Here is a 12,204-nt window from a genome sequence, read left to right as displayed (position 1 = left end):
GGTGTGTGTGTGTGTGTGTGTGTGTGTGTGATTGCCTCCTTCTCCTGATGAACATTTGAAGCTTGAGATTGTCATCTGATGCTCATCCTCATGGAAGAGAGTCGGTGTAGTTAAGAGCTCGGAGGAGCCACAGGACCTGAAGAGCCACATGTTACATCCATTTGTCTCTCATAACCCCATGAACAACAACAACAACGTGTCATGGACGCAGAATAATTCCCTGGAAACTGTCCAGAACATTTTGGTGTAATTTTCATGCTTTTCCGGAGCACGCACTCCAGACAGGTCGCTTCATTGAAAAAAAAAAAGAAGAAGAAGAAGAAGAAGAAGAAGAAGAAGAAGAAGAAGAAGAAAATACATTTTTGTTGCTGTAAGCACCATCCAGCAGCCTCAGCTAGGAGCCTGATTGGTGCAGGAACCTGCACACCTGTTCATTGTTAAGCAGCAATCAGTTGAGGAGCCTCAAAAGCAGCAGGCGCATGCTGTTGAGGCTCTTTGGGCACTTTTTGGTGTCGAGGTTGCTCTTCTGTGCTTGACTTGCTGTGTGTTAAAATGCGTATTTTCTTGCTATGTTGAAATTGCATCAATTGTCAGAGGTCTTAAGCAGTGCTGCCCCAGTGTATTTATGCTTCTCCACCTTTGAGAATCTATAGGTGAGGTCTTGAATTTCCCGTTTGCTTCTTGCTAATCACTTTCCATTTGTTTTATAGTTCCGTTTCCTGGTTTGTTGCTGTTGGTTCATCGGGTCTGTTGGTCATCATTTTTGACACTTTTTTTTTGTTCCAACTCAAAAGAAATAAAAACCTTATTAAGTTTACGGAAGACTTTGTCTAATGAGTTTAAAGGCACTGCAGCTGCTCGGGGCTGTATTTTTGAATCTTAACGGAGAAAGTTTTAAATTTTTATACCGATTTCAGGGCTTTGGCAACTTTCATAAGATAACTTTTTGATTCAGAGTGACACTGAATTTTTTTTTTTTGCGTATAATCTGTGTGGGGAAAAATACGCACGCCCCATCAACAAAGCTTTTAAAAAAAAAAGAGAAAAAAAAGCTAATAAAATATGCGATTTTTTTTATTTATTTATTTTTTAAATCTCGTTAATCTTCGTGTGAGCCAAACATCCCTGTGGAATCATCCTGGGAGCTTCCAAAAAATCTGCTAAATCCCAGTCAATGGTTACCACCACGCGCGTACGCAGACTGAGAGGGAGGGAGGGAGGGACGGAGGGGGGTGGGGGGGAGTCGTCCCTATGAGTTCACGACGGAGCGCAATCCCGGCACTGGTTAAAGAAGTGAGAGGCGGTGATCTGCTTCTCCATCCGCCCACCGTCGCCGGGTCCGTCCTCCTCCAACATGTGCCTGGCAGCGCGCTGATGTGCCGCTCCGCTTCACTGCCGCGGATGCGGGGACGCAGAGGACAGTGCTGCGCGCCCCTGGATGCGAGCGTCTGAAGCCGCGCTGCGCTCCCGTCTCTCCTTGCCCGCTTCGCGGTGCGCTTCTCCGCCGCATAAATTGCGCCGATCGCTCGCTCGCCCGGTCGGTCGGTGGGCACCGGTGGCCGGCTGGGGGGGTGGGGGGGGGGAAGAGAGTTGCTGGCAGCGCGGGCAAACTGTCTTCCTCTGGTCGGATCCTTCTGTTTTCTTCTTCTCCTCCTCCTCCTATGCGGGGAGCAACCTGGACCTTCCCGTCGTGGGCAAAAGACGGCGCGGCTTTGGCAATGAGAGGGACGTACGAGCATCTTGACTGAGGAGTTTCTTTTTCTTTTATCCCGTTTATTCCCCCCCCCCCCCCCTATTCTCTCCACCACCAACCCGTTCCCAGTCCCCCCCCCCCCCCTTCTCTCTCTCTCTTTTTTTTTTTTGGATTTGGCGGATCTCGCGGCTTTCTTGAACCCCGTGGAACACTGATGACTGCGATGTGGAGAGTGCGGGTCGTCTTGTGTGCGGTGTCGGTGCTGCTGTCCTCGACATCCACGTCCACAGCCGCCTCTGCCGCTGCCGCTGCTGCAGCCGAGGAGGGCAAAGCGCGGAGCTGCAGCGACGTGAGGCAGGCTTACACCGCCAAAGGATTCAGCCTCGTCAATGTGCCCCATCAGGAAATATCAGGTATGGAGCCGGGAAGCCAGTGACTAATAATGACCGCTGCACACACACACACACATACACACACACACACACACACACACACACACACACTTTGTTGTTAACCACAGCAGGCCGTGCTGTGCTACCGTCACCACCATCACCACCGTCCTGCTTTCCAATTAAACAATGTACACCAAACGACCAGGACGAACCACCGTTGTCGCCTTTTCTGTTCTTTCCTTTCTATTTTTGAATTGGCTGTCACGTGGCCGTCGCCACTAAGGCGTTTAGCTTCGTGGTCAAAGGTTGATTTGGGTTAAATGCGGCCGCCGCATCAAAGAAAAGCCATTGAATTTGTCGCGACTTGTGCGTTGACTGACACAACAACGTGTCAGTCCATGAGCAACACGGCCGGACCCGCTGTAGTACATTATTGCACAAAGTTTCTCTGCGCGTCAACATAGACACGAATGTCAACCAAAAGAATCCAGAAACGACACAAAACGGTAGTTGGGTGAGTTGTATTGTAGTGGAAGAAAAGATTAAAAAAAAAAAAAAGAAACACAAACCTGCTCCATTCAAAGTAAATGTAACTTATAAAGCTTTGATTAAAAAAGAGAAGAAACAATTCTTAGCTACTTCACCTCTCTCTCTCAACCAGTGCTCCAGAGGAGTTTTTCACTCACTTCCTCACCACCAAATCTTTCCTCCTGTGTGGGTGGAGCTGCAGGGTGGAGGCCTCTGGGAGTCTGGCTTTTGCTATGAGCGGCGCCAGCATGTGGCTGCGTACCTGTTGCTCCCATTCAACAGAACATCCACGAGCTTGCCGTGTTCCATTTGACTAAGTAGTGAAGGTTCTATCAGCCAGTAGGGGGCTGTATGCACTCAGAATGAGGGGCTTGACGCTGTTGGTTTCTTCCCCCCTTTGCTCCTCTTTATTCAGATATTCCTTCAGGCTCCCAAGGCTTGTTTTTTTTTTTTTTTTTAATACATGCTCTTTGGCACAGCTGATTTATGGTTGCTTTATATATATGCATGTGTGCACGTGTTTACATATATGTCTTGTCCGCTGGTAATCACATTTATGGTCAAAGCGGTGATGCGGATTAGCCAGTCAACAGCTCCTGTTTACCGAGAGGGCAGAGTGGAAGCAGGCAGTTCCAAAGTTAATCCCTCTGTCGCCTCCGACGGACAAAATAAAGATGGTGCGTTGGTAATTGGCAGCGCTGAGCGGTTACGACCACAGAGGTGGCTCTCGCTCGCTCGCTCTCATGCGATGGAGCTTTGGCTGTTTTTTTTTTAGAAGCATTTTGTGCAAGGATTTACACCTCTTGTCTTTTGGCCTGGTGACGAATGACTTCAAAGTGATTGTGTTTCGTGTGCTTGATATTCAGAGGTCGGTTCATAAATCAGCTGTCGGGTGCACTCGCATGGCCCACTCTTGAAGCAACATGTCGTCAGTTTATCATCGGCTGTTCAGAGTGTTTACTTACTTTTTGGATGATTAAAGTTCTCAAACGCTTGCACAATACTTTTTCTTTTATTCTCCACGCGTCATGCTAATGTCTTAAGTTAGTCAGGTTCTGGTCTGACAGATTAGGAGAAAAAAAAAAAGACAGAATTGGCTTTTAAAGTTTCCCCCTTTGTCTCAGCTCTTTTTGCAGTCAGTTGGTTTGTGATCCGTTCAGAGTGGTTTTAAACGGCCATAAATTAGTGCCGCAGCAAACCTGACGCTTTAAAACGTGAGTCATTACTGTGCATTGTGACACATGGTAATGAGAACGTGGTTATCAGGTTTCCGCTGTCTGTGTGAATCGTTTTACAGAATAATTTCGCTGTAGGTGCCTGAAATGGTCTCGACGCCAACAGTTCCTGCTCATGCGTTTTCATTTTGGTCAGCGGCCGTATGTTTGGTGAAGTTACCAGGGTTTCTGAAGCTCTTATTTTCCACAGCATGTTGATTTCACACGTCTTGGATGACACTAATAATTAACTTGGAAGTTGTCTTTTTATTTCTCTAGATGTATCCTTTAACTGTTCTTTTCCTGATGTCCAGCCAGGAAAGTAGAAGGCCAGGCTAGTTGGTCACAACATTGCTGCTGCGACGGCCCTGAATGCGAAGCCAAAACCTAAAAAAAAACACAGACTGTTATTGGCTTGTGCACATTGTGTAATTGGATATTTATGCCTCTAAATAACTTCTAGTTAGCTATTGGCCTGGGGAGGAGGGTCTTGAGAGGGAGGGGAGGAGAGTGTTGGGGTCGGGGGGGGGGGGGGGGGGGTCTAATTGGCTATGCTAATACAAACATGTGCTAAGCTGCATGGGCTGCATTAGCACTCATCCCTTCAACGCTTGCTGTGTCATGCCACCGCTGCGCCGCGACGTCCGCGCACACACAGCTTTAATGCGTGTGCACAAGTGGCTACCTCCGGCTTTTTAAGCTGCCATTTGCATAAGCCAATTATTTTTGACAGCTCTCTGTCGCTGATGAGCCCGGCAATGTTATTTAAGAGGGGACAAACACACCAGCGCGCGCTCTTATGAATGTGCACATTTGCACAGCTACCATCTCGCTTGTGGCCGTCATTCATCAGCCGTTGTTGAATTTGTCTCCCGGGGCTCCAGACTCATAAAAAGTATTGTGATAAAAAAAAAAAAAAAAAAGAGGAAGGAGGTCAAATTGATGTTTTGACTCTGGATCATTTCTGTATGGTTGTTTTTAATCAAAGGAAGGAAAAAAAAAGCTCTACTGCTGTGCAGATTTGCGGGCATCAGGAAATGTAACACCAGCTCATTAGTGCAACTATCCTGCCTTGCAAAAAAGAAGTACACAGTGTTATTCTGGGCTTTAAATACCTGGCTCAGATACAGACATAACATATTTACAAGCCAGTCTGACTCACATAGAGGTCAACCGTTCCACTCACTCCCATTGATTAAAGGGTGCTGCTTCCTACTTCTGCACGACGACTCCCGGAAGCCCCGGCTGGCAGAGCGCTGGGAGGTTTATCAAATTCTCACTTGCCTTTAGACGGATTCCCATGTGGTTTAAAAAAGAAAAAAGAAAGGGAAAAGTGGAAAAGGAGGGAGGGGGTGGTGGTATCTCAGAAGCTCGCCGGCCGCTCCTTCTTTGCAAAGCACAGGAGGAGGATGGATGGAGGATGGGAGCTTGGTAGGAAAAAAAAAAGTGTGTCAATGTGAAAGTGTTTAAAAGCGGCTGGCAGACGACTTTATCCAACTCCTCCAGGTTTAGCTGGAGTCCTCGGCTTTCGAGCGTTTGTGTGTCACCCAGCAGTCGGCCTAGCACACAGCCGATTTTTATTTATTCTCTGTTTGTTTTTTTGTTCGTCAGATGTTCGCCGTGGTGTTGCGCATTCGATGCCGCCTGGCAGTCAGCTCTTTGTTCATAAAGGCAACGAAAGTCTAGTCGGGCCGCGGCACCGACCTTCCCCTCCACAGGGGTTTTCACCGTTATAATCAGCGTCTACTACGCTGTCTGTCTTCTGCTTTGAAACAAACTAACTTGATTCACTTAAGCACAGTCACCGTATAGACAATAACATGGAAAAATAAACAATATAGGCAACGGTTGATACAAACTCTTTCATCTATCCGATGCGATATAAACATGGGCGTACTCGCACATTCCAACAACAGCCTGACCATTTGTTTTACTTTGGCAGAACATATATTAGTTGCTACGCAAACTTGGTTCTTATTACTGAACCGCCCCCGGAGCAACTGAGTGATTTGTTCGTTTGCAGCCGAGCCTCATGGCAGCGAGGGAATGAAAGAGCTGAGGGGAGACGACTAGCCGCATCTGTTGTTTCCCAAAGGGTCAGTGCAGCGATTAACGTTTTGTATTTTTTAAATATACAAACGACGGAATAGCAGTCGTGCAATAGTGACTTCTTTACCGTTAGCGAGCTAGCGTTAGCTGGGACAAGCCCGAGGACGGCTTAAAAGAGAGGAGGAATCGTGCAAGCAAGTCAGTCAAATGGCTCCTGAGTTTAAGGATCCGTTCAGAATCCGAACATTCAAACTGCGCAACCCATCTTTTTTTTCCTTCTATTTTTGCCCTCCTATTTTGAATTCCTGACGCTCCAGCTCTCTTCTTTTGTACCGCTGTGATTCCCCTCCTGACAGCTGTGCAGGTTTGCGAGTTGCGAGCATTTCCCCCCGTTCCCTTTAAGGCATTTGTTCGCCCTTTGTACTTAAATGAATGCGAGGGCCCTTGTGAACCGTGTGATTGCGGCACAGTCAGGAGTTCCAACCCCTGAGACTCTCTGACTGTCGGCATCGCTGAAGCTTTGGGAAACAAACCCAGCTCATGCCGCCGCCGCCGCCGTGGCCACACTGTACTGCAGCTGGTAAAGAAAGAACTCATTTAGCGAAACAGAGGAATGGAATTAAACCCTCTTTGTCAGATGTCTCACGGCTAAAACTATGATCCGCAGTCATGGGTGTGAATCTACGTATAGACCTTTATCTAACATTCCGATTGTTGTAGAGTTGTATCCTTTGTGTCAATATCTCTTAGTGTTGCCTTGCCCTTGTGTTGCTGTTGAAATGGTTATAATGGAGATGAGTGCATGTAGTATATGAAGTGTATTCAGCTGGGGGTCAAACGGTTTCTGTTTGAGACAAGGAGGAAGTAAAGGCAACCTACTCAGGTTATCAGTATTACCATTATTTTTATTTATTGCTATTAAAGTGATCCCGTTCTTCACACATTGTAAGAAAGTACAAAGAGGATTTTTTTTGTTTTGTTTTGCGTTTTCCAGCCAGATGTCTAATCACTAAATAATGAAATGACATGAGACCGTCAGTGAAAGTGTGGGGAATACAAATCCAAATGCTCTACACTGGTAAATACCCATCTAAAAAGTTCTGCCGGGCATTTTTTCTTTCCTAAAGCCCATTAAGATGCTCTTGGCTTCCCCCAAATTGGAAATACGTCCCCAGCCAGCGCGTATGTATCTTCAGAGAGAACGTTTAATGAGCTATGAGAGATCAGCCAGTGGGTGTGTGTGCGCGGGCGCGCGTGTGTGTGTGTGTGTCTGTGTTCGCATGTGTGCAGCAGCTTAGCCTCACTTTCCAGCTCTTCCTTGTTGCCTCTCTGCTGTTAGAAGAAGACGTAGAAAAAAGGGGTGTGTGTGTGTGTGTGTGTGTGTGTGTGTGTGTGTGTGTGTGTGTGTGTGTGTGTGTGTGTGTGTGTGTGTGTGTGTGTGTGTGTGTCCGCCCACTGTGCTCTTGCACAGCTGAACACATCTGTTGAAACACGACATCAGCTGGCATTCTTCCTCAGAGACCTATAAACAGTCCTACATTACATTTCCTTTTGTATCCGATAATGCGTTTTATATATATATATTTATTTTGAAAAAAAAAAAAAAAAAAGACATTGTGAGAGCATCATGATCTCAATTCAGCAAAAAAAATGGTGGTTCTCATTTCCTCTAGAATGGCGCAGCCCGAACTGCTGGCCTTAATCCGGAACGGAGGGTGGGATCTTCCTTTAAATCCTTGACAGGAACTTCTATATCCCAGCGATAAAAATATGCAGTTCAAGACGCGGCTGCATTTTTCTGTATTGTCGACGTAAAAAAGAAAAAAAAAGTGAAATGCGTGAGTGCTGACAGAAAAAAAGCGGTCGGCTCCCTCGGTGACCACATGTAGCGACGCCGACTGTTACGCCTCACACAGAGTGGAGCCAGCGGACTGATTGTTGAGCTTCACCTGCTGCTAATATCAGGGTTTTCTCCACTAGCAGCGGGGTTAGTGGAGGCGGTAAACTTTGCCCCTCTTGTTATTAGATTAGAAAAAGAGAAACTGCTGCGGGAGAAAGCAGGAGGTGAAGCCACAAGAGGTATTTCTCTGCAGGGGGAAGTTTTTTTCTTTCCCTCTTCTTCTTCTTCTTCTTCTCCCCCCCAGGATTTCCCTGCGAGCCGCTGATGCCGGTGGTGTAGAAATGCTCCGGAGGGACGGCGGCGGTCAAAACCGTCACACAGGAATTGTGGGGTTGTTATGAGCGATTACACCGCAACCTGTATACAAATGCGCACGGAGACCCTGAGGGCTGATCCCCGAGACGCTGGGAAGCCGTAGAGTTTCAGCAAACAGACGAGGCCGATCGCGTCTTCCGTTGTCACGCTCGTTCTGCATGTCGCGGCGAAACGACTCCCTCTGTTGTGTTTAGCGTCGTTGCCCGTAGAGCCTTTTTTTTTGGGGGGGGGTCTCTAGGGGTCCTCGAACAGAAGTCCCATGCTCGACACCCAACGATGAGGCCCAGAGCGAAGCGGAGCCGCGCGGCGCCCCGGGGACACCAGGCGCCACATCGAGCCGTCAAGGATGCAAATAAATGTCGCACCAGGGACTTTTTATTTTTGTTTTTCTGACGCACGCGAGCACTTGCGGATGGTGCCATTTGCTAAATAAGACGGCCCCCGGAGGCCCGAGCGGTAAACAGGCATGCGGCGCCGGCAAACGCGGCGTGCCGAGAATCGTCACGGAAACGTCACGCGGCGTCAACAAGTGCAGACAGCCGCGGCGTTCCGCGCTCGCACATTGTTGTTGTTGTTGTTGTTGTTGTGCTGATGAGACGTTGACGGTTCATGTCAGTGGCAGGCGTCCGCGTTGTTACGCGGTTAAGTGTGCACAAAGCACCACAGCAGTGTGACAAAAAAAAGAGAGAATAAAAGAAACTTTAAGAACTTTATGAAGAATGAAATAAAAAAAAACATTTGGCTGTTAAGGATGGCTGCTTTTTTTTTTTTTTTTTAACAAGTTTAAAAAACTTGTGCGTGTTTAAAGAGGAGCCAAACAACATTGTTGTCATAATTTAACAGCTCTGAAATTAGTATGATGCTAAAATTATGTTTTTTTTTACGTCATTCAAAAGAATTCTTTAATTCATTCTTCAATAAGGAAGTGTTAATTTATCCTGTTGCTGTGTGCAAACAAACAAGAATTTGTCGAGCTGTTGACTGGACGTGTGCCTCACAACTCCAGGTTGGTTTTGAGAAGGAGGAGATAGAGAGGTTTTCCGTTGCGACGCTGTGCCAGTTTCAATGACGGGTTTTTGCAAAGCTTCAGTGACAAAAGTGAGAATTTGTCCTTTTGTGCTTTCTGGCAGCAACATCTTGAGGCTTGTTGTGCTTTTTCTTTCAATTTTTTAATGAATGTTATTTTTATTTTTTGGTCGGATTTCGATCTCTATGACTTTTCATGAAAATTTGAGTGTTGTGTTTCGAGGCGACGCAGTGCAGCATTTAGCAAAAAAAAAAAAAAAAACACTACATCCTTTTTAACTGGAGCGATTTAATGCGTTTGAGTCAGTGGCTTCCTGTTTGGCTTAATGAGAGAGTTGCACGCGGGTGCGCGTCTCAAGTGCGTAGATCACATTAGCCGAGCGAGGGTTGAGCAAATGCGAAGCGGAGCTTCTGCCTCGCAAAATCTTCTTTAAGCGTTCGGGTTTGATTTAAACTGTTTTTAAAGAGGTGTGCTGGCTAGGACAAACTGGAAAGAAAAAAACCCCAAAATAAACGCTGTTGCTGCTAAAAATGAGAAAATTTATAACCGAGAACTTCAGAGTTCACGACCCAGTTCAGCTTCCTCTAGCTTGTGACTCGGAGGTGATGAGACTAACTGGAGATCTTGATTATTTACTCTTTTTTTTTTTTTTTAATTCTTCTATGCTAATGCAAAATTTGTGGAGGGCTGATCTTAACCGCCGGGTCACAATTTCGGGCCTTAATTGTAACGTGAGATTACTTCGGTAAAACAACGTAGCGACTCTCCCTCGCAGGGCTGGTTGTGCCGCGCTGCTTCATTTGCACTTGGCTTTTCGCTCTGGCTCAGACAATTTATTCCCCCTTTATCCGGCGATCTGTGAGAGCCAAAGTATCGCCCGCGCTAATGGTTATTACGCTAGGCGGTGTCAAATGTTCATTAGCTCTCGGACATCGGAGGGGCAATAGAGGGGCGACGGCAAGCAAAGGGATGGAGACGAAGCGCCGCCAAAGGCCTCTAATGCAAACGTTTCGTACACGTGGATGTAAAATCGCCCGGAAATGAAGCATCGGACGCTCGGCACTCGCAAAGTGGTGCAGAATGACATCAGATTCCATCTGGAAGCCGAGGGGGAGCAGTGGGGGCGAACCAACAGATCATTCCAATCGCTTCCCCTCCGAGCTAATGAGAGCATAGAGCAGCCTTGCATGAAAAGATATTTAGACTCCCGGGGCTCACGCCAGCAACTTGAAAAGGAGCCACAAAGTGCATCTCCGGGGAGGAGCCGCCGCTGCCGTGTGACAGGCTCGTGTTCTATATCGCCAACATCAGACGGGGAAGTTTGAAGCTGTGTCGTTGGGAGAAAGGTCAAATACATCCTCGCTCTTCGTGTGATGGCTTTAGCTTGCTGTTTTTTTTTTTTTTTCTTGAACCCCCGCCGGCCCCCACTAAGATCCACCATCATTTTAATGTTTTGGAAAAAGCACATTGATATCAACGGGCCGACAGCTTTGTGAGCTGCTGTTTGCACCTGTAGAGAACCCTGAAATTCAAGGTCCAGGTCTCGCACTAAACATCTGCTGTTCTATTTTGCTGTTTTGTGTTTTTTTTGTTTTTTTTTTTTTTTTGGCACATTCTCTCTCTGTCTCTGGCTGGAGTTTTTTATTTTTATTTTTTTTTCTAAATCTGTAAGCAAGCCAGTTCCATCTCCAGTTCCCAGAATCCCGCTGCTTCCTTCTCCCCCGTGTAAGCTGCCGGTAAATGAGTGGGCTGGTCATCTCGCACCCTGGGGGCTGTAGCCCTGGGGTCTGCAGACCACCAGCTGTTGTGTTTAGAATTGAGTCATGCACCAGTTGGCATGATGAATCCAGAGTGCCGCTGCGAGGCTTTAACCCCTGGGCACATCTCATTCCCTCCCCCTCCAACGGCTTCAAGTGTTTTACTATTTTTTTTATTTTTGTTTTATTATGGACAGATCCCACAAATCCAATTCTGAGACACACAAGTCCAAAAAAGTTAACTCAGCTGCTGTGTTGGGACAAGTTATCAGATTAAACTTAATTGGCTGAGACCTTAAACAGTCACTGCCACTGTCTGCTGTTATTTTACGATGTATTGAGCAGTGCTTTTCATATCCAGACACTTTTTTTTTATTTTTAGATTTGTTTCAAGTCTCTTAAGGACATGAAGACTAAACTGTGTAAGATGGATGGATGGAGTCAGACTCCTTCCTAACGGCAAATGAACAGTCCAGAGTTTGAGGGTCACAGGCCTTGAGACCACCTTGTTTGTTGTGCATCACAGTGTGATTATTGCCTTTTCACAATACCAGACCGACTGAGCCAAGAAACATGTGTTTGGACATTGGTCTCCTTGGTTCCTGCAATTTTTCCAATTTTTTTTTTGCCAAGTTTATAATTTCAACTTATTAAAAATGAAAGAGGACATGGGCACCATGAGGGCCTTCTGTTTCGACTCACTTCCTGTCCCGCGTCTGCATGTCGCACCGCAGCGGTGCAGGGAACCGCAAACGGACCATTTATTTAATTAAACCAATTGCTTCGCCAGTTCAGGGCAACGCCTGCATTCATTTGATCTGGCATTTAATGAAGCGTTTTCTCTATCAAATGTATGAGTCTGATTAAACTTTAAATGAAAATCATGTTTACATCAGTTGTTAATTTAGAAGGGAGTCGTTTTTCAGAATTTCCGGTAAAATAATTATGAAACAAAATATCGGACCTCCTGCTCAAGTTTTTCTATTTGTTAAATCGGCTAAATGCTCTGTGACATTCTGTCCCCATCATTAAAAGTGTTGCATGGCTGGAGCACACAGTTGTGCTTTGTGTGCAGCTGCAAGTCCAAAACTCCCCAAAAGGGTCTCAAATGGATGCAATTCTACTTTCCTCTTGAGCCTATAAGAGCTGGTGGTGTGAATTCCATTTAGGATTTCGGTCACACTCTCACCCTCAGCAGAGATGTGGAGCATAATACTACACATAGTATAGTTTATAGCATATTGCACGGCTTCTTTAATAGGCTGCATGCATGACTGAAGCCAGTGGCCGTTAGCGCTGCCAAAGTGCTTTGTGTGCGGCTTACCTCTT

At 46.4% G+C, this 12,204-nt stretch overlaps 1 protein-coding gene across 2 annotated transcripts in view; it reads left to right on the top strand.

Annotated features, from left to right (window-relative positions):
• The first annotated feature begins 1,840 nt into the window (after positions 1 to 1,840).
• Positions 1,841 to 12,204, top strand: part of gpc6a (glypican 6a) — a 113,944-nt gene continuing 103,580 nt past the window's right edge. For both annotated transcript variants that reach the window (XM_076020386.1, XM_076020377.1), the window contains exon 1: positions 1,841 to 2,106. In XM_076020386.1, coding sequence (XP_075876501.1) covers positions 1,908 to 2,106 — 199 coding nt within the window. In that variant the 5' untranslated portion in view covers positions 1,841 to 1,907. The remainder of the gene's footprint in view (positions 2,107 to 12,204) is intronic.

This window comes from Nelusetta ayraudi, unplaced genomic scaffold (assembly GCF_046127955.1).
Source record: "Nelusetta ayraudi isolate G7.1 ecotype Tasmania unplaced genomic scaffold, CSIRO-AGI_Nayr_v1 ptg000002l, whole genome shotgun sequence".
NCBI lineage: Eukaryota > Metazoa > Chordata > Actinopteri > Tetraodontiformes > Monacanthidae > Nelusetta > Nelusetta ayraudi.
Note: the sequence above shows the minus strand (reverse complement) of the source record. Positions and strands in the feature narration are given on the sequence as shown.